Below are 22,625 nucleotides of genomic sequence, written 5' to 3' on the forward strand. Positions count from 1 at the left end.
ACAGTAGTACAACTAGGAGTCAAATTACTCCACTAATCCCATAAACATTTTTCTTTCCGTCCTTTTTTAAGTGTCCTGCTACGTAACTCTAACTTATTAAAAAGATATCATCATTATATTTTTCACATCAATTTTTTCCTTCACTTTTCCTACTTATCCATCATCATTACACTTTTACTCACTAACATTTCAAAATAAAATATATTTTTAGGGACAAAATAGACAATACACTAACTTTACAAATGAACACTTGTTAAGGGACAGCCCAAAATGAAATACTGGACTCTAAATAAGGGATGGAGTGAATACTAATTAATTCTTTACCTTTGTTTTTTTTCTGTAAAAATTCAGTCACGGGATGCACAAACGCATTTTACCGCTCAGAGTTTGTGCAGTCCTATAATTGAAATTGAACGAAAATAAAGATATAGATATACTAATTGAAATTGAAAGAAAATAAAGGTTGAATAGGATTTTCTGTACAAGTGACCTGGTCCAATGGAGAAAATGTCCAACATGTACAACCTGAAAAAGAGAGTGGGAACGCTTCTAATGGGAGTTTATAAATGCAACTGTGAATTTATTACATGTAATTTGTTTTTAAGTAAATAATGTTCGGACAAAATTGCCTTTATAAAAATGGACCAAAATACTCCTACTTTTATTACATACAACCACAAACATATAACCATATCTAAAACATATACCCCATAACCCACATTTCCCTCCATATTTCAATCACACTTTCTTCCATCTTCTCCCAGGTTCGATCTTCTTGCTTTTGGTTCCAGGTTCACCACCATTGTTGACTACAAGCAAGCTCCAGGAGCTCCTACCTCCCACCATAAATCCAGTCCACATCTGCCTCTTAACTCTCACCTCACACCTCCTAACTCTCAATGGAAACCTCCATTGCTTCCTCTCCCTTCATTGGTAAAGAAGAAGTATTTGACCCAACATATGAGAGTAATGTGCATTTTAATTGGGGATTGGAAGGCTGTGCAATGGAAATGGAAGTTGACAAGGAAGAGGTATCCATGGATGTTGTAGTTTTGGAGCTGAAAATCACAGCAAGAGAAAACTCATCCCTCCTCCATTTTTAACCTGGTTCTGTCCCGACATTGTTAGATTCTAAAACTTGAAATTATGCCAAAATTTCAAACTCTAGAGTTTGAAAATTGACGACAATATCATATTCTCAAACTCGGAATTCTGCTAAAATTTCAAACTCTAGATTTTGAAAATTGTAGACAATAATCACTTCTCCATTTTTAAGCTAGTTCTGTCTCGATATTTTCAGATTCTAAAATTCGAAATTATGCCGAATTTGCAAACTCTAGAGTTCAAAACTTTATCATATTCTAAAATTTGAAATGCTTCAAACATTTCAAACTCTAGAGTTCGAAACTTGTTGACAATATCATATTCTAAAACTTGAAATGCTGCCAAAATTTCAAATTCTAGAGTTCGAATATTGTGTAGAGTGTGCTTAATTGGTTTTTCTTTGGGTGTTCTTGGGTGACACTTCAATGTTTGGTAGTCATGTAGGGCACGCAACTAATCCTACTCCCACTCCTATACTATATGATTATATGGAGCATTTCACAATGGACCAGGTGAGTGTTTCAAACCATGGAGTTTTTTTCATGCTCAAAACCTTGTACTACGGGTTATGATTATTATTTTTTATTTTTGTGCTGGAATTTTCGTTCGAGGAAGAGTTGGTAGAGTGGACAACATCTACGGGTAAACGACATGGCTTTGTCATTATCATTAAGGCCACGGAGAAATTTATTAAGAATCACAAACCAAGGATGAGATTTTCATGCGAAAGGAGCAGGAAGTATAGAAAGTTTGTGAAGAAGTCTTTGGGGGAAGAAGTGGTTGTGAAGAAGAGGGCGACGCGTTCCACGGGCACAAAGAAAATTGAATGCCCATTTATTTACATGGATTTTCATATTCTAATGTATGAAGTTTATATAATATTTCGAGTTCTAAAAACTAAAATGTTTGCATAATTTCAAGTTCTTGTATTTGAAATTTATAGGACGTTTTAGATTCTAACATTCGAATGTTGGTAAAACAAATGGGGCAGTTGTTTATTTCGTATGAATGCTCTGTGAGAGGACCCAACACCGTGTAAGATGAGGACTACACAGAGGGAGAATTGGGGAGAAGTAAAACTTGGAGAGAGAGAGAGAGAGAGAGAGAGAGAGAGAGAGAGAGAGAGAGAGATTTCGTATATGGAGTGATGGAGAATGGGAGAAGAAAGAGAAAGAAACTGACGACGATGGGGAGAGAGAGAACGAGGAGAGAGAGACAGAAGGGGGAAGAGGATAATTTCAATTTTTGGGTTTGGGATGGGGAGAGAGAGAACGGGGAGAGAAGTTCTAGAATTTGGGGAAGAAATTAGGTTTGGAATAGGGAAGGATAATTTGGGGAGTTCATGGACATTTATTGGGTTGTATGTAGCAAATTGTTATAAAATTTGAGTGTTTCGTTTAGCAGACATTACATGCAGTAAATTCTCAGTTGCATTTATAAACTCCCCATCTAATTTACAAAAATTATTTAGTGCTTCCGTAGAAATGGTACAGAACCTCCCTTGCCATACACTACTGTATGGGAGAATTTTAGCCTAAGGGTGGCGAACTTATACAACAATTATCGATTGAAGGGAGCTGGTGCACCTTGCTATAGCCATACCTCCTATTTTAGCCTATAATGTTTTGACATTTTAAAATCTACATCATCATATCATATATGTAAATGATATTAACACGTCAAGTTGTTATGTGTGATTTCGTAACTCTTAATGCTATGCTTTTCGGATAAAAAAGAGAGAAGAAGTTATGCCCTAAATTAATTAGTTACTTTGATAAGCGTTTTATGCTAAAAGTGTTGTGAGATGCCTTGAATTCAGTGATCCGTACATTCGGTCAGGACCAACTTCGCAACGGTTTGAACCAATCTCAAGATAGAATGTTAGTATGTTAGTTAGATAATATTATAGATTGAAAGATATAGACAATAAACACAAACGAGGCAAAAGAAATATTGAACAAACAAAATAAAATAGAGAGTATATTACTACAAAAGGGTCGACCGCTGCTCCATCAAATTTAACCCATGATGTCACCCTAGGGACTCAAATCCAAGTAGAAACACCATTGAGCCGAAGCCCAAGGTCGTCGTAGCGAGAGAGTGAAAAAAAAAAAAAGAGATTGAAATTTATAAAGTTCGTATAATAAGACAAAATAAGAAATACAATAACTTATCATTTTCGGTCAATTTTCGTTTTAGCCATTTTTTTATTTTTTGGGTTCAATCTTAATTTAGTTCTTTTTAGATTCCACTTGCTAGAAGAACGATTAATCTGAGAAAATTAACTAGATTAATCTGAGAAAAGAGTCCTGCTACTGGTACCAAACCGAAAATGCACCGACGGCCGCGTCGGGCCATCTTCGGCCACCGGATGGCCGATCCGAGCCGTTCAAAAATTCTAAAAAAAAAAAACCGAGTGGGCCCTTACGGGAATTAATGGCATTCGACGTGCGTAGGTACTCGATCCAAACACCCTATTTTTTGTGTATACATGTATATACATATATACACGAAAAATAGGATATTTAGATCGACTATCCTAAACACATAGGATGCTATTGATTCTCATGCGCGCCCCCTCATCTTTTTTTTAAAATTTTTGGACGGCTCGGATCGACCGTCCGGTGGCCAAAAACGGCCCGGTAATGCGGTCGGTACGGTTTCCGTAGGGAAACTGTCGGTATCTATAGGATTTCTGGGAGAGTCAAACTCTCAAACTACGAGTATATTTTTACCCAAAAACTCTCCAACTAGAAAATTACCATGATGCCCCAATTGGTCAGGCAACTGTCACCAAAAATTGGTTCGGAAACGGACCTTCGCCCGGCCGTGGAATTCCTAAACTCCATTATACTAGAGTCTAGAGAGAGAAGTGTTTCAAGTATTGTAACGAGAGAGAGAGAGAGAGAGAGAGAGAGAGAGAGAGAGAGAGGTGGAGGAATGGGGTGGGCAATCGCTTTGCATGGCGGCGCCGGCGACATCCCCCTTAACCTTCCACCAGAACGCCGTGAGCCTCGGGAGGCGGCCCTCCGCCACTGCCTAGACATCGGCGTCGCTGCTCTCAAACACAACAAATCCCCATTGGATGTCGTCGAACTTGTGGTAAGTCTCTCTCTCTCATCTTTTTTTGTAATATGAGGGTGTCCGGACCCGCTCACACGCATATCGGACATTCTTTACAGCAGTAGTGACCCCGAGAGTTAGCTGGATGTTGGATCAAATCAAATTTCAGACCTGGGAAGAAACAAAATCCTAAGTCCCAGCCATGACCACCAGGCCAACTCGGATTTGAATAGTTCCTCCCTCCCTCCTATATATGTATACTCGTGGTGCAATGAATCTGATTACCGCTTATTTGAATAGTTCCTCCCTCCCTCCTCCTCGTTAACTACTTGATCGCATATAACTTGATCCAAGTCTTTTACTTATTTGTCGGGAACACCGTTAACACCAAAAATATGGGGATTTTGGCAGCAAGTCCTAAAGCTGACAAAATCTTAGTATATATTAATCCCATCACCCAGTTTCTACTTTCCATGGGGCTCTGAGATTTTGGGATTCAGGGTGCCGCTGTGCTTAAAGCACAGTAGGAGGTGCTGTGAGACACCACTACAGTGTTTTGTATAGGAGGAATACTACTCCCTGCCCCTCAACTACTCTTCCTTGTTTGGACACCACAGGCCCTGGCCCAGGGCATTCCTCCATAACTGAAATAACCAAGTTGTGTTAATATTTTTTTTCTTTCCTAAACTTGTTTAATGTACGCATTATTTTTTTCAAATAAATTATTTATGAGAAGAATTTTAAAAAGTAAATATTTATTACCAAAAGCCAAAAATCTCAAAAATAAATGTCTATTGTTCTTTCTTTTCTTTTCTTTTTTTTTCTTTTCTGAACATTTTTTAAATTCAGTTCCTCTTTTCGTACCTTTTGATTCCACTCGTTGATACAAATGCTTAATTCCAAATATTAATAACCAACACCTAAAAAGAAATGCTAACAAAAAACATAAGTCAGTCCCTTCAAGAATAATTAATTTAGTGCGAACTCCTTTGTACATCTAGTTCTAGAAGTTTATGCATTTAGAAGGGTCTTTTGTTGCTGCAATAACAATTGTTTTCCAAGTTGGTGATATCCTTTTTAACTAGACAATGAAGTATAAGAAAAAAGAGTTCATTTTTAATTGTAGGGGTGGGGATCACCATCACTTAACAGTTGTCTCTATGTGAGTATGCTCTGTAAGATCTATATGAGCGTATCGTTGTTGCTCAAATGCTCTCTCCTAACAAAAAGTGACAAAAGGTGTAAGAATGGAAAAGTTAACAAATGAATTGCAAAGAATTATCCTATTGCAATTTTATAGGCCTTAATGTGGTTTGACGTGGGAGCATAGAAGTGATGTTTTGAGGTGGATTGCCATCTCGATAGGAGGTTCCTCCTCCAACCAAGGTTATCTTTATGATTTGGGGAAAAAATCAGGTTGACCTTGGTATCCGTTTAACAAACCATATTGGTCACAAGAGAAATGGACGGCATACTCTGACCTTTCATTTCTCCTCAAACAAACATGATACGACCACGTCTTTGCCAACATCCAATCGACATGACATGGACAATAAACGACATTAAGGCCTATAAAATGAATGACTCGGATCATCGAATGTGGGACCATGGTAGATCCCATTTTGTGTTACACTGTTACATGAGGGATCATCACATGAGAATAGCTCAATTCACATGCACATCTATATATCGGTAGTGATTTTTGCACGCCCCTTTCTACCATTCGCTCACCCCCTTTTGTCCCTCACGTAAATTTCCACTACCACGCTCTTATTGATTCACTTTTTCATGCATGGAGGGGTAAAATTGTAAATTCACATGAATGAAAACAGAAAAAAAAAAAAAAAAAAGAGTGCAAATGGTAAGAAGGGGTTGTGAAAATAAATTCGCTATGTGTATATATTTGTGCATGTATATCGGGGTGTGTGTGTGAGAATGGCTATGTGTAACAGACTTGGGCCATGATGTCCAGAGGAAATGGATCGCATACCTGGATCTTCTTCATGATGGCACGAAACAATAATATCTCGGGTTGGATAGAAAATCACTTCAAATACAAGAGCCAAGCATGTGGGATAGTCTTTTGAAACAAAATCTTGGTTGTTTTTAAATATGGATTTGTAAACGCATTTATGGGGAAAGGAGAAGGTAAAGGAAAGATAAGAAGATTGTCTAGTGAATAATTTGTTTGCGGTTTCCTCAGTTTTTCCCTTCCTTTGATTATCCATGACCTAGACTCGAACTCAAGGTTTTGTTTCCAACCTTATAACGAGATTAATGATGCAATATTGCGATTTGCCATTCCATCACTTGACTATGATTTGAGTGCAACTCATAGCACTCATGTAAAGAGTAAAAGAGACTTGGGTTGCATGTAGAGAAGGTGTTTGTGCCAACATATTTAATATGAATACCGTAGGAGTTAGATAAGGAACAGGAGAAGGGAGGAATAGGAAATCATTAGCTAAGTAACCATATAAATCAATAGCAGATGTGCATGCTGGTGCATCTTGGAGTCTGACTCCTTGTTTATGGAAAAATGTATTAAAGTTTTAGACTTGCTCAAAAATTGTGAAGTCCAACGAAATCTTAACTTGTGGGTGATTGTCTTCTAGTGGATGATTTCTATTTGTGTTACCGATTATCCATAGTATTTTAAAAACTCTGGATTTGCAGGTGCGTGAACTAGAAAATCATCCGCACTTCAATGCTGGAAAAGGTTCTGTCTTAACTAGTGATGGAACTGTTGAAATGGAGGCGTGTATCATGGATGGTAGGACACAGAAATGTGGGGCTGTTTCTGGTCTCACCACTGTCGTTAATGCCATATCTCTAGCTAGGTTGGTTATGGAGAAAACTCCTCATATATATCTTGCGTTTGATGGGGCTGAGGCATTTGCAAGGGAACAAGTGAGTGATAAACTTGTCTGTTTTTCTATATTATTATTGTTTACTGGAAAGTGGCAACAGAGTTCTTTTGTTAGTCTTACTTTCTTTATGAATTAATAGTGCTCAAATTGCTCATAACTGAATGTGTGCTTTTTGAAGTTATACTGAATCAATTTTTCTAAGCTAAGCACCTCATTGACATTGTTGGAAATTGTCCCACATCGGTTCCAAAATAGTATATGAGCTTGGACAGCCTCTCCACTCATTGCCAATTGGTTTTGAGGTAGATACTTTAACATGGTATCAGAGGTAGGTTTTCGGAAGTTTTTTCCCTTTGTTTGTGCCATAGTTGCACTTTGTTTCGTTGTGATCCATGTGTTCCGGATCTTTTGTTGACCTCTCCACATTCGAGTCGAGGATCGCACGTGAGGGGGAGTGTTGGAAATTGTCCCACATCGGTTAATTATCTCCTCAAAAACACTAGTATATGAGCCTAGACGGCCTCTCCACTCATTGCCAATTGGTTTTGAGGTGGATGCTTTAACATACATCATCTGAGTTGTTTACAATATTTTATTTTCACTTGATAGCTATTTAATTTGGTCTTTGAATCAAGAGGGACAGGTCTCTCTCTCTCTCTCTCTCTCTCTCTTCTCTCTCACACACACACACACACACACACACACACATAGAGACACACACACACTCTTCAAGTTGAGAAAGAGGTAGTATATTGGTCAAGCAGTCAATATTTGCAGTTACATACTTTCCAATATTGTAAGAGAGAGTTCTTTATTTATTCATGCATTGATATTTGATTCACCACTCTCAAATGGGAACCTCTATGTCCTTCAAGCTTTCAATGTCGCAAAAAAATCTTAGAAGTTACCACTATTATTAAGTCCTGATTTTCGAGTTTATTTTCATTAAGCTTAAAAGAATCTTCTTTTCTTAGGTGCTTGATGGAGCATGCAAGCTAATTCAAACCAACATATGTTTCTCATGTTTGCAAACGCACGTGCACACACAATTAACAGTATGTAAGCATATTTTCAACTTATGGTACAAAATACAAATTCTAGGTAATTTTTTTTAACCATTATTTCCTAGTTCTGTTACTACATGCAATTTGCTTCTAGTTAGTTATGACCAATATGATGAAAACTTCACAAGTCTTGTTTCAAGGGCAACACTGCTCCACAACTTTTCAGTTGTCTCATTTCCTTCTTGTCCTTATTGGTGCTATAAACTCCTTTATATACTTCATCCTACAGCATATATCTCCTATTTTCAGAGCAGCTTTTCTGTCTGATTAACCTGTCGTACTAGGCAGATGTGAACCAACCAAAGGCAGTTCAGTCAAGGATTGTAACCATAGTTGTCAAAATCGTATGATTCGATACGATTCGATGGGTAATCGATACGAATAGGCTGCCGAATCAGAAATAGCTGAGAATCGTAAGTGAATCGGTGATTTACGATTCGTATCGTACGATTCGATACGATTCGGTGGGTAATCGATACGAATAGGTTGTCGAATCGGAAATAGCTGAGAATCGTAAGTGAATCAGTGAATCATTCGATTCACTTAAAATTTCCGAAATTCATTTTTTACTCTTGTTTTGCTTCTTTTGTTGTTTAAAAAGGGTTCAAATATTTTTTTAAGGTCTAGTATTGTTATATGTCATTTTTTGTCTATGTTATATGGATAGATAATAAGAAAAAGAGATTTATTACGAGAGTGAATCGAAAATGAGAAAGATGAATGGAATATAACAACCCTATAGACCTTTTAAGGGTTTGTTTTGTACTTATAACTCTTTCGTACAAAAAGAACCATAAGTAGGCTTTACGAATCATCATCTCTTGGTAGTTGCAATAGAAGCAACTTACCTAATATTCCACGTTATTATCAAATCATCATTTAGAAGAAAGTATTTATTGATTTAGCCCTAAATCTTTCATTTTTAGTATATATTGTTGATACTCTAATCAATAACCATAGGTTTCTATGCATTATAGAAGTCATGACCGAATCAGAGCGATTCACGATTCGATTCGATTCACGATTCGAAAAATGACCATTTCGATTCTCGATTCGATTCACGATTTGACAACTATGATTGTAACTACTGGGAGGGAAGTGGGAAAAGCATCCTTTTTGGCTTGTCCTGAATTGTAACTGATGAAGTTACTCAACCTAATCAGAACGAAGTTGTTCTGCTGTGTCTGAGCGAGATTGTGCCACTTCCTAGCCTATTGCATTCATTGTATGATGACCAGAGCACATAGCATGTTGGTTTGAAGCTATAACAAACCAAAATCAAGAAGTAAAGAAATAATGAGTCTTTTTGGTGTCTATGACAACGGATAACGGATATTATGTGAGGAAGGAACTACAGTTTCTTGTTCCACTTGTAAATTCTGTATCTGCCCTGTTACTAATTTCTGCTTAGAGTTTCCTTGTTTTTGAGTTTGGTTATCATTTTTTTCAAGAACATTAACATTTTCTCTCTATTTCCTAGGGTGTTGAAACCACAGAGAAAAGCCATTTCGTTACTTCAGAAAATATTGAGAGGCTGAAACAAGCACAAGAAGCCAACAGAGTACAGGTATTTATATCCCATAATCATGTCATTAAGGATAACCATAAAAGAACAGATTTAGCTTGCTACAGTTTTGGTTATAGCACTGAGATCACTTGATTGGATCACTAGATTATTCAGCATGCCTAGTGATTGTATGGATCAATCTTGACTCAAATAGACTTCAGTTTTCTGTAATACACTGGGAATTTCTAGAGCATCAACAAATTATAATTGGGTTGTTAGAGCAAGCCGTGTACTTGACAAATGATTCTCTCATGTGAATTCTAGTCATGTTGATGGTTTAAAAATGACATGAATTCAAAGCTCGAAACTGTGTAGAACTTAACCAAGTATACTTGCCATCTTGCACTTCTTATACCAAACCAGTCCGAGCTCTACTTTTCGCACTTCTTGCTTCTGAAACAATAATATCTCAAGGGGCCACTATTCTGTATAACAGCCCAAATGAGCTTCAAGCCTTCAATGATACCTACCCAAAGGAAGACTGGCTTTGATTGATATAGAGCTCACAACACTTGTATTGAACTTCCTTCTAAGACTTGCCCTCATGTTTTCCACGTCTTTCCAACACTCGTGATCAGCTGAGAATAAGGCTCTTGTGTTTGTACTCACATGAGGCACTCATTTTTTTTGACCCAAGCTCTTCAGGGCCTGAGAAGAGACTATGATAACTTTATAAAGTGCATTGTGTTTCCGGCAATCATACATGAATAAATACATCGAGAACATTCTCTTCTTCTTTTTTTTCTTAGTGGAGGGGACTAGAATAAAAATTTTAGTGCGGTTATAGCTTTCTTTTTTCTTTTTGCTTTGAATCATTCTACGCATAATATTTTTGTGCAGGGTTCCAACTGGCAACCCCACTCCCATCCACTCTCCACCAAACTTATTTCCTATTTCCTAGTAGTATCCAATAAGATGTGGTACTAATGTTCGATTCTTTTCTGAAATGCATGATCAGGTAAGCTCTGCATCAATAGTAAGGTGTTGTGACTTGCATCTTGTCACTGCGAAACTTATTACCTTACCAGGCTCTAAATCTTTGTCTCTCATTCTCCTTTCCAGAGACCATAGCGGTAGTGCTTCTAGTCATTATCGGAGAGAAGCTAGGTTTGAGAAATTTGAATCTATCTTCTCCCCTGATCCTTGGTGCTTTGGCCTTCCAAACCCGACCTGAGATTTACATTAGTATTCCTAGTTGCTTGACAAGTTATACCTATAAATATGATGAATGCACTCCGAACGTTATAGCAATACACCCATACACCTGTCCATGACAAACACTGGTTGTCCTCATAAAAATTACATCTAGAGTTGTTTATCCACTGAAGTAGCTAATAACTCTTGTGGGGATTCTGTAGATAGATTATACACAGCCCATCCCAAAAGAACCTACAAAAGAAACCACCATAGCCGATGGTGACAGCCAAATCGGAACAGTCGGATGCGTGGCGGTTGACAACCAAGGAAATTTAGCCTCTGCAACTTCTACCGGCGGATTAGTCAACAAGATGGTGGGAAGAATCGGTGACACCCCTATTATTGGTGCTGGGACTTATGCAAATAGCTTGTGTGCAGTCTCTGCCACTGGAAAAGGAGAATCAATAATGCGGGCAACTGTGGCACGTGATGTGGCGGCTCTTATGGAGTACAAAGGGCTTTCTCTTGAGGAAGCAGCAGCTTATGTCGTGGGAGAGTGTGCACCAAAAGGCACTGCTGGATTGGTTGCAGTGTCCGCGAAAGGAGAGGTGACCATGCAGTTTAATACCACTGGTATGTTCAGGGCTTGTGCTACTGAAGATGGGTACTCTGAAATCGCGATATGGCCATCTGTCTGAGAGAAGATAAATTGGTTTGCACGGTCTTTGGTAATTGTAACATTTTGTTGTATGGTCTGGTGAAACGCGAATGAATTATATGGTGTGGTGAAATATAAGCTGCCTGTTACGCTTGAGGTTTCATATACTGGAATTATTTATGAACCCAGTAAAAATGTTCTTTTACTCTTTTCCAGCCCTTACACTGGGGTCCTTCAGAGTCATGAGGGAGGGGCCACGCGGGGATCTTGTAATTCTTTGCTGAAAAAAAAAAAAAAGCATCCTAAGAAATTGCAGTAGGAGGGATAGTCATAGTATGATAGATAGTATCACAAAAACAATTACTTAGAGTTATACTCAATTCGATGGAAATATTGGATCTTACAACCTGAATTTTGAAATTGAAACATAAATTCTTCAGAGAGAGTGCATAATCAACTCACATGCGCAAGTGCTGCCCCCACCCTTGGAACCAATTATGGGCATCTCGTCTATTAATTGCGCCGCCTACTCTGCGTGCAAGGGCAACTCTACATAAGTTGATAGCTTATGTAGATAGCACTTGGAAGGTTCAAACGTTAGAAATAGAAAGAGGCAAACTTCTAAGTCCCAAGTGTGGACAATTAGGCCAACCCCTATGGTTTTCCAAAAAAAAAAAGCCACTTGGTTTTTTGGGCTTTTTTATTTTATTTTATTGATTTGTCTGGATGAGAGGAATTGAAAAAAAAAGTTAAAAAATTATAACTTTTACCCAATTTATTTTTTGAAAATATCTAAGAAAAAGTTCAAAAAAATTTAAATAAAAACAAAACAAAAAGTCTAGTGGACTTTTGCTTAGGAAACTATGAAAACGAAAAGTTAGAAATTTCGTCCAGATTCTTTTTTCCCACACAATAGACGCAGTATATTTTATGCAGATGCTTCGCCACCAAGTTGTCCGTTTGCAAAACTAAAATGAAATATTAACGTTCCGTCTGTTACTTACATTCTAGATTTATTCAAAGATCTTAGAGTTGTCTGCAAAATTTAAATTAGAACATATTACTCGTTCTATTTGCATTGTAAATTTTTCTGATCACGAGAGGAAGTGGTTGAGTGCATTAAATCAGAGAAATGATTGAATTTACTATGAAATAGCTGAAGAGTCGGTAGGTGGTAGTTGAGACATTGAATTGAAAAGGAAGTTACATAAAAAAGCATAGGCAATAATACATATCCTCTGATCATGAGAGGAAAGATGATCCTAGACGCTCTTTTTGTAAATTCTAAAGTAAAGTTGGATGTTTCGTTTGTCACTCTACGAAACTCGATTGAGCAAGAAATCGTAAACATGCAGTTTGCCGAAGGACAAATATACTGTACATAATCGATCCTATACCAAAGAAAATGAAAAATAAAAAGATTGATTGAGTTATTGGCCTACCACTTTGAAACAAACGCTCTCCAAGATCCCTTTCACCACCAAAAAAATAAATCGAAGAAGATATTTTTGGGTAGGAAATCGGGGATCCTGTAGTGAGGAAGATAAAATAATAAATTGATGAATATTAATGAGATGGGTCCATTTGGATAGATCTCTAAAGGAAATTTCCCTATAAGATGTCTAAAGTACTTTCAATTTTGGACACATCACTCTTTCTCTATTTCCATTTCTACATAAACCGAAGTTTGATAATGTTTCTTTTGACTATGGAAGCCTCTCTTCCTTCCCAATGTTCATCCTTGACAAAAACCAAAGAAGAAGAGAGGGATGAAAGCATTAAAAAGTTAGAGAGATGCTATGAAAAATACAGGGAACTAATCCTAACCCTTCCAAAGGAGAAAGGTTGGATAACTACATGTATGAAGGCTTTTGGTACCACCCCATGTATGGGTTGGAAGGTACCTTGTTTGCCAAGGACCATTTCCAGGCTCATCCCACCGATGTTTTCTTGACCTCACCACCTAAATGCGGGACTACATGGCTGAAAGCCCTAATTTTCGCGATAGTGAAGAAAACTTGCCACACAAATTGTACTAATCACCCTCTTCTCGCCATGAACCCCCATGATTGTGTTCCTTTCTTGGAGTTCAACTTTTTTGTGGCACCTCCAAGTAGGGTTGTCGATAATTCACCTTCTCCTTGCCTCCTTGCAACACACATTCCTTACACGTCATTGCCTGAGTCTGTTTTGAGTTCCAACTGTAAAATAATCTATATTTGTCGGAACCCTAAGGACGTGTTGGTTTCTACATGGTACTTTATGGCCAAGTTGAGAGCTAATCATGAGCTTCCACCCCTTTCTTTGGAAGAGGCATTTGAGTTGTTTTCCAAAGGGATCTCTGGATATGGACCCTTCTGGGATCATGTGCTAGGGTACTGGAAGGCTAGCCAGGAATGTCCCCGTAAAATTTTCTTTGTAACTTATGAGGAAATGAAGAGAGACACGTTGGTGAGAGTGAAAAGTTTGGCTGAATTTTTAGGGCAACCTTTCACTTTGGAGGAGGAGAGGAAAGGGGTTGTGGAGGAAATTATAGATCTTTGTAGTTTTGATGGGTTAAGGAATTTGGAAGTGAACAAAAGTGGTTCCTACTGGAAGGGTGTCAAGAATGATGGATTTTTTAGGAAAGGTATAGTTGGAGATTGGAAGAACCACCTAACGACTCAAATGATTGAGAGCCTAGACAAAATTACCAATGAAAAGTTGCAAGGTATATTTTGACTATCATATTGTGATACTAGTAGTTATAGTATATTACTAGTTCTATTGTTATTTGAGTGCCTCAAGTGTAATCCTCTTCAAAGTACGTTAATTTGTTTGACGTCCTGGAAGTAATTATTAATGTTAATTATTGGTATTGTGTAATGAATACGCTGGTCAATTGAAATTGTAATTATTTTTGTTTTGCTTGAGTTTGTTCAAAGGAAATTATTGTTGTTTAGGTTGAGTTTATTTGAAGGAAATTACGTTATAAGAATTTGATTTTGTTCACGTAAATCTAGTTTTAACATTGGTAATTATATGTTCTTGGAGAAAATATTTGTAGCCATATTGCAGCAATTAACATTTTAATTTCGGTTAAGTTGTCATCAAGAGCTTCTTCTTTTCTTTCTTTTTTTTTCTCTTTTCATTTGTTAAACCTAATTTATTCTATCCTACAGAATTTGGGGAGGGGAATGGATGCTTATGGGAATCGAATCCTGCCCGTATGCATGGGAGTATGAGAGAGTTAGAAACCAACTACAGTATTTCACTCCACTTGCTATCATCAAGAGCTTCGATTGATCATAAATCATACTTAAGCAACTCTTCTTTATTTTTTTTAGGGCAAATTATTCAAATGGTCTCTGTAGTTTGATATTTATGTCCCTTTGATTTCTATCCTTTTAATTGACTCGATTTTAATCTTGCAGTTTCAATTTTTTGCCAATTAAGGACAATGCATGCATAACTTCCATTATCTCCCACTAACGGAACCCATTTGAGTAATACAAATTGTATGAGCTTTAGCCCGTAAATACCACTCATGGAACTATGGAAAGCACTTCAATGTTCGTTCCTGTTAGTTTTGTATGGTGTAAAAAATGGTTCCCCCATGGTCCAATTCTTCAATCGGGGTTGGTTATTGGCATGGTGTGGTCGAGTTAAATCAGGGGAATTATTGGTCAAGCTGGGAACTGCGTGTTCATGTGTGGTTTTTCAAATTTTGTGTTGGAGTAAATGTCATAGCTCTCCTTCAATTTTCGGGTATATTTGTAAATTTCATGTGTGGTTAAGCATAATTATGGTTTTTGTGTTTCAAAAGATATTTGTTTTGTCATCCAGGAACACAACTCCAAACACTACTCTTTACATACATGTGGGGCCCTATATGTATGTGAGGGATTGTGTTTGAATTGTTGCGTGTGTAGCATGTTTGAATAAATTTACCTTTTCCTCTTGATAGTTAAGTTATACCACATTAAATACTATTGTAATATTTCAAAATTTTTAATAAATTAAATTTTCCGTAATATTAATTCAATAAACATTTTCCTTAATTAAATTTTGATTTAATTAGTTAACATACTTTTAAATTCAACTCGAGTGCATTAATAAACACAAAAATAATTTTTTGTGATCGTCGAGATTACTCTTTCATTATTTGAGATCGCGGCTTGCCTCTAAATAATTTTGTGACGTTACGGTTAAATTTGTAGTTCTTTTCGAAATCTAAAACCGGACGATCGAACACCACAAGACACGATTTCGCATATACAAATATAATTTCTACACACCTACACCACTTGCACGTACTCTCCCCTCTCCCTCTCTGTCGTACTCTCTCTCTCACCAAATTACTTCTCTCCTTCTCTCTTTTCTTCTTCTCCCTCCCCGCCACTTGCTCCTGCAAAACCTAGCTGGTTACAGCCATCTCCAACTGCTGCCAGCCCACCTCTAGCCGTCCACCACCTCCATAACCGGTCACCACCCTCTCCTCTCCTCTCCAAACTTCTATAACTCTTACCCAATTTATTTTTTGTGTTTATTAGTTTTGCACCGAATTTTTGTTTGTGTGTTTATTAGTTTTTTTTTTTTGATAGACAGTGTGTTTATTAGTTTTGCACCGAATTTTTGTAGATTGGGTAAGAAAAAATCCAAAAAAATTTAAATAAGAACAAAACAAAAAGTCTAGTGGACTTTTGCTTAGGAAACTATCAAAACGAAAAGTTAGAAATTTCGTCCAGATTCTTTTTCTCACACAATATTTTATGCAGATGCTTCGCCACCAAGTTGTCTGTTTGCAAAACTAAAATGAAATATGTGTGGCCCGTGATATCTAGTTCGAGTCCTTCCTCCGTTGGTTCAGTGGCTTCCTAGCCTTCTCCACGTAGCCTGCACAGTGAGCGCACGACTAAGACCTGGCCGGGGGTTGCCCGACAAGGCCCTCCGGCGAGAGGATAAGTATGTGCAGGAAGAAAGGGAAGAGACTAGGGTTTTGAGTGGGTATTCGCGTGTATGAGTGCGTACCTTTTTAGAAGCGTTATCCTCCCGTCTTTATAGAGTCTCCCTGACTTGCTCTCCAAGCACAGGCACGTGCCTTGCACGGGCCAGGCACCGTCACCGTGACGTCACCGAACAGATCTGGTAACCGCTTCTAGGGGTGAGCTGGCACTCCCATGTGCGCTCTCGATTATCTCTTGGCATAACCGTCTCTGCATGTGGGTAGGCACGTGGCCGCGCAGATGGCCAAGCCCACAAGAGCCTGTCGGTTGCCGAGCTTGAGGGGAGGCCGAGCCCGAAGGGAATTCGGGCTAGGCGAACATCGTTTACGGGGTAGCCCCCAAATGGTGACCGAGCTTGGCGTAGATCCTCTCCGTCGCTGGACGCAAGGCGAAAGCAGAGCTGACGACTGGTATGCCTCGGCTCAGGCCGAGCCCAGATGGAGTGGGTTAGCTGCCCTTTCGGCGGCTGGTGGTGGCAGAGGAGTAGAGGTGGTCCATGGTGGAATCACAATTGAGCTCGGCCTGCTACAATAGCCCCTCAATCTCAGCCGTCGCCGAGCGCGCGGTTGGGATTGATGTTAAACTTTGGCCGAGTCTTCTTAACGCCGAGCGTGGATCACGGTTGCTGGACAGAACTTGGCCGAGCCCAAACCTTTTTCAACAAACCGTCATGGACATGGACCAATGGAGGTGCGCCAGGTGTCCATCTTTCGCTGGGTACGGCTGACAGGGGGACAGTTGGCACACGTAGGGTTCTGCCAAGCCGTCTCATCAGGCCACGCGTCAGGTGCTCAATGGCTGTAGGTTCGGTGGTGCAATGATTTGGGCGGGAAACTCGAATTCCCAAACCTTACCCTATATAAAGGGCAGACGGAGGTGAGAGAAGGGTTACGACTCCTTTCTCTCTCTAAGACGCCATAACCAGAGCTTCGTCATACGTCTGTTCATCTTCTGGTCTTGATTCTCAGAGGATTCAGCACCACCTCTTGCAAAAACTCCAGGTATATGTTCAAACCTTGCTTCTCCTTGTTTTTCTGCTGTTTTTGTGCCTTTCCCTCGTGTCATTCTGGGTTTCTTGGGGCATTTCCTGTTCCGTGTGAACAGTACGAGGGTTGAGATGAACGACTGTTCATCTTCACCTTCATCCTGTTCTTCCGAGCCCCAAGACAATAGTTCTAGATTCTCCCGAGCTTGAATCCCTATAGGCAAAGATAGGGTGGGCCAGTAGGGTAGCCGAGCGTAGGGAGATCCTCATCCGTCGCCGACGATAAGGTTTCTCATCATTTTCTTTGTGTTGATAGGTCTGGCTCACCCAGTCGTAGTCATTTCTTTCGACTCTGAAAGCTCGGGAGAAGATTCTGGAGACTCGATAATCCGCGGGTGCTTGGAAAAACATAGACACCGACACCAAATATCGTCCATCGCTTCAAACATGTCTTCAGACTCCAATGACTCGAATGCCGAATGTGTTTTCGAATACGGTGCCGACGAGTTTGATACCGAGCCTGAGATATCGTTCACAACATCAACGCACTCTGAGGCCGAGCCTCACCTAGGGCCAGAGGCCGAATCCAGATTCGTCCCACAGGCCGACGCCCCCACCTCTGTACGTTCCGGGCGCAGTGAATCCCAATCTGAGGGTAGAGGGGTCGCCGATCTCTATGAGAGGGGCCAAGTTTGCCCCCACGCTCATTTTTTCAGCGGAGACCTTAGGGAGTACCAAAATTTTTGCCGAGAATACAGTATCCCCGACGATGTTGTAATCAATCAAGTGGCGAGCAATAGAATAAAGGATACGAGGGTAGACCGTCCCGAGCACATCACTGTCCCTTTAATGGCGATATGTGAGGCTGGGTTGAGGTTCCCTCTCCACCCCTTCTTGAGGGAACTTCTGGCTCGGTTCAGCATCGTCCCCCATTACTTTGCTATCAACGGCTACCGAATAGTAATGTCGGTGATCAAGTTGAAGGAGCTCCACGACCTTGAGTTTACCGTCGCCGACCTTTTCCATAGCTACATTATGTCTAGGCACGGCCAGACCGAGCGTCGATACTTGTCGACACGTAGCAAGAAACAACCATTAGTAGATGGCTTGCCCGACACTGACAAATGGGCCAATTTTTATGTCGAAGTGAGCGGTAACTTTGAGTTCGGCAACCAGTCTAACCGTAGATTCATCGTTCCAAAGATCAAAGACTTCAGAGGTAGCTCGACCACCTTTGTTGTAGCCGAGTCTGGTCATTTATAAAAAATTTCGACCGTTGACTGTTGTTTCTTCTTGCAGATCACCGAGCCATCACAAAGACTCAATAGTCTCTGTCCGTCGAGGCGCACGTCAATATCCTTTTGTCAGAAGCTTGTAGAGATGCGCCGACGCTACTCGGTTACGAGCCGTCCTACAAGGGAAAGCTCAGGAGAAGGGGAAAGGAAGCGGGGCCGAGTACAGAAGGTCAAAGCCGAGGGAAAAAGGCGGGGCCGTTAGGAGGCAGCAAGCAGCCGAGAGTTAAGTTGCCGATGTTTAGAAAGCCGACTGAGTTTTGGTTCGGAGAGAGTCAGCAAGCCGAGCTCCCGGGCCTTAACGTTCCACTTCGAACACTCGTGCCCGGTCATACCAGCGAAATGGGCCGACGGAACGTCGTCCGCGTCAATATAAGGGACGGCAAAGCGGTCCGTCAGGAGCCCGGGCTAGCCGAACCTGTTGAAAAGAGGCAAAAAGTCACCCATGACTTTTTCCCAACCAAGCCGCCGAGTTCTCATCCGAGCGAGCAGGAGAGGACCGAGTCGTCGGCCGCTGGTGTCTCAAAGGCAGCCCAACAACCCCTGGGCTCGGCTGGCGGTGTCGTCGCTCAGGAGTTCGCTCCCTCCTATGCCTTGGCTGAAGGCAGAGTCGTCACGGTGGAGGACTCTGTCAAAGTTGAACCTGGGCTGGCCACTGCGATTCTCCAAGGTCTAGCATTGCCGAAGGACATGTAGAAAATTCCTGAGGGCCTCTAGCCGAGCTTGAATCACGCCGGTGCTTACCTTGTTCAGGTATGATCCGACCCTAGTCCTTTTACTCACCATCATTTTTGTCGTTGAGTATTTCTACGCCGACGTTCTCTTTGTTTATCAAGCTGGACAAGCTTTGCTCCGCTCATCCAAAGATGCTGAGCTCGTTCTTGCCGAGCGCGCTCGCTATCACGAGGACTTGAAGGTCGAGCGAGAGAAGGTGAAAAGCTACAAGGGAAGCCTGAAGATGGCGAAAGCGCAGGTCGCCGAGCTGGAGAAGGAAAGAGATGAGATGGAGGAGAGAATGAAGAAGGCCGAGCGCGAGGTGGCCAAAGTTCTAAGGAGGGAGAAGAGAAAGATGAAGGAGGTTGATGGGGCAACGTATCAGGCTGGCTTTGATCGAGCTGGGGCCGAGTACATGCGGGACGCTCAGTCCATGGTAAATGACGCCATCAAGATGAGGGTCCCCATCGCCTACCGAACGGGATACAAGGACGGGGTTAAGGCTACTTGCGGAGTTATGCAGCTGGATGCTGACATGAACTTGATGAAGTCTATTCCAGCCCCAGTCACTCCCGAGTTGGTTCTTCCTTACACCGAAGAAGAGTGCGCACCCCTCCCACCTGAGGAATTTCCCGAGAGCGAAGATGATGTTGAAGACCTAACCGGCGCCGACGTCGTTGCAGAAGACTTGACAGGCTTTGAGAAAGATGGTGATGGTGGCAAGAAATCTGCCGCTCATGCCGAGCAGGAGCCTGTGAACGTTGATAAGGATGCTTGGGCTGAAGATGTCGCTGCCAGTGGTGGTGCTGATGTCAACGCAGACGCAGCTGGAACTGGAGTTAATGTTGAAGAGGCTGCCCAAGGTTGAGGAAAGTTGTACGTAGGTGCCGGTTTCGGGGTGGCCGGTCACCGTAGTTAACTACCTTTTGTTTTTCGTACTTGTTAATTTTGTGTTTGTTGAACTCTTGGACTGGGCAGATCCGAGTTTGGATTTTGCCGTTTCAGATGTAATGGTTGTTGGCTATGAACGTTTTGCCGAACTTGAATGCATGATGTTCTCTTTTAATGGATGACTTATCTTTTTGCAATGCTTGCTTGAATTTGACATACTTGCTCGTTTGAAATTGTTTGAGATTATAGTTATCCGTAGTCCCCACTTTGGTCTGGGTTTGGCTTAATATTAGGTATGTTGGCCATTGTAGAAGTGGCTAGCTGTAGGTTATTGCCGAGCCTTGACCAAAGTATAGTAGAATGGAGTGGAGAGCGTGCCGAGCGTGGTGTTGTTCTCGGCCATTTTGCTAGTTTAGTGGATGACGCTTAGGTTTAGCCGCCAAAGTTTGTTGAGTGCCCTTACCTGTAGTTTGGGGCTCGGTCGAGGTGCCAGCCCCTAGCCAAGGTTATGAGATGTTGTAATGTTTATGGGTGGTTTGCTCACCAAAATGTGAGTGTAACCGGGCTGTGACCGACCTCATTGTCTTGCCAAGCCGAACCGGAGCCCAAATTCCAGTCATATTGTGTGTCTTTGGGCTCGGTGGACCTGATGTTCGTTTTGCTTCTTTGGGCAGTAATAGTGGCCGAAGCAGAGGCGTAGGAGCCGTTTGTGGGTGTGACCGAGGTCAACGTTTGTGGTTGGCCAAGTAAGCCGAGGTAAAATATAAAGAAAATTAATTTGCAAATGGCAACTGCCAGATAAAATTTTTTTGATTCCACAAACATGGAGTACAGGTTGAACTGTAAAGACTTGGGCCGAAGCCAATAAAGAAAAGTAGGATAGACAGTGGCCGAACATGAGGCACACTGTTGGGATTTCGGCTACATGTATGCCTTCTTGAGGTTCTGGGCATTCCATGGGTTAGTTAGAACTTTCCCGTTCATGTCCTCCAGCACGTAGGCACCTTTACCAGCAATCTTGACGATACGAAAAGGTCCCTCCCAGTTGGGCTTGAATTTTGTTTTCTTGCTGGCTTGCACAATTTTTCGCCAAACCAAATCGTCTGGCTTGAACTTTTTGACTCGCACGCTGCGGTTGTATCCCTTGGCCACCTGCTGCTGGTATTCAGCGAGGTGCAGGCGAGCGTCATCACGCTTCTTTTCTGCCAAAATCAGCTCTTGTGTCATAGCGTCGTCGTTTGTTTTGAGGTCAAATATTTCTGTTCGGAGAGTTGGAAACTTGGACTCCAACGGGATCACGGCTTCCATGCCGAACGCCATTGAAAATGGTGTCTGGCCCGTTGAACGCCTTGGTGTAGACCGGTAGGCCCAAAGAACGCGTGGCAATTCTTCGGCCCATTTTCCTCTTTTGGAGTTTAGCCAACGCTGGATGCCGGCGCAGACGGTTTTGTTTGTGGCCTCTGCCTGGCCATTTCCCTAGGGGTAGGCTGGTGTGGAGTTGAAGAAACGTATCCCAAACTCGGTACAAAGGTTGGTGAGGTCTTTGCCGACAAACTGAGTTCCGTTGTCAGAGACAACGGCGTATGGGACGCCGAACCTGGTAACAATGTTTCGCCATACGAATCTTCGGACATCAGCCTCAGTTGTCGTTATGAAGGGTTCAGCTTCAACCCATTTGGAGAAGTAATCCGTTGCTGTAATTAGGAACTTGAAGCCTCCAGGAGCTGTTGGCAGCTTTCCCACGATGTCAAGCCCCCATTGGGCAAAGGGCCAAGGACTTGTGATGGGGGAAAGGTTCTGAGCAGGCTGTTTCAGGATAGGTGAAAACAGCTGACACGGTCGGCATCTGCGGATAACTTCTTCGCAGTCTTTCTTCATGTTCTTCCAGAAGTAACCTTGACTCATGGCACGTTGACAAAGGGAGCGGCCGCCAGAGTGGCAGCCGCAGCTGCCTAAGTGAAGTTCTGTCAAAATGTCAGACACTTGGGTGGGGTGGACAACGAGGAGATATGGTCCGGAGATGGATTTCCTGTATAGTTGGCCGCTTTCAGATAGTAAGCGGCCTTGTTTCTCACACGGTAAGCTTCCTTCTTGTCAGTGGGTAGGGTGTCGTGCTTTAGGAACGCAACGATCTCATCCATCCAGCTGGGACCGAGTTCGACATTGAGTACCTCTGGAGTGGGCTCAAAAGACGGGCGGCCAATGCTGCCGAAGTTGATGGTTCTGAATTCTGAGGCTGTGGATGCCGACGTGAGGCCTGCAAGTGCGTCCGTGTGTGCATTGTGCTCGCGGTTG

At 41.4% G+C, this 22,625-nt stretch overlaps 1 protein-coding gene across 1 annotated transcript; it reads left to right on the forward strand.

The window, feature by feature from the left end:
* Nucleotides 1-3,870: 3,870 nt before the first annotated feature.
* On the forward strand, nucleotides 3,871-11,668 carry LOC131336471 (isoaspartyl peptidase/L-asparaginase 1). The gene is made up of 4 exons (XM_058372329.1): nucleotides 3,871-4,206; nucleotides 6,844-7,077; nucleotides 9,582-9,668; nucleotides 11,027-11,668. The coding sequence occupies exons 1-4, from the start codon at nucleotides 3,871-3,873 to the stop codon at nucleotides 11,501-11,503; spliced, it is 1,134 nt and encodes a 377-aa protein (XP_058228312.1). The 3' UTR covers nucleotides 11,504-11,668.
* The last annotated feature ends 10,957 nt before the right edge of the window (nucleotides 11,669-22,625 follow it).

The sequence above is a fragment of the Rhododendron vialii genome, chromosome 8a, assembly GCF_030253575.1.
Source record: "Rhododendron vialii isolate Sample 1 chromosome 8a, ASM3025357v1".
In the NCBI taxonomy this organism is placed as follows: Eukaryota; Viridiplantae; Streptophyta; class Magnoliopsida; order Ericales; family Ericaceae; genus Rhododendron; species Rhododendron vialii.

Excerpts from the sequence above, each read along its gene's own strand:
- LOC131336471 (XM_058372329.1), top strand. The coding sequence starts at position 3,871 with ATGCCCCAATTGGTCAGGCAACTGTCACCAAAAATTGGTTCGGAAACG. Across the intron at positions 7,078-9,581 it reads AGGCATTTGCAAGGGAACAA|GGTGTTGAAACCACAGAGAA; the intron begins GTGAGTGATAAA and ends TCTATTTCCTAG. Across the intron at positions 9,669-11,026 it reads AAGAAGCCAACAGAGTACAG|ATAGATTATACACAGCCCAT; the intron begins GTATTTATATCC and ends GGGATTCTGTAG.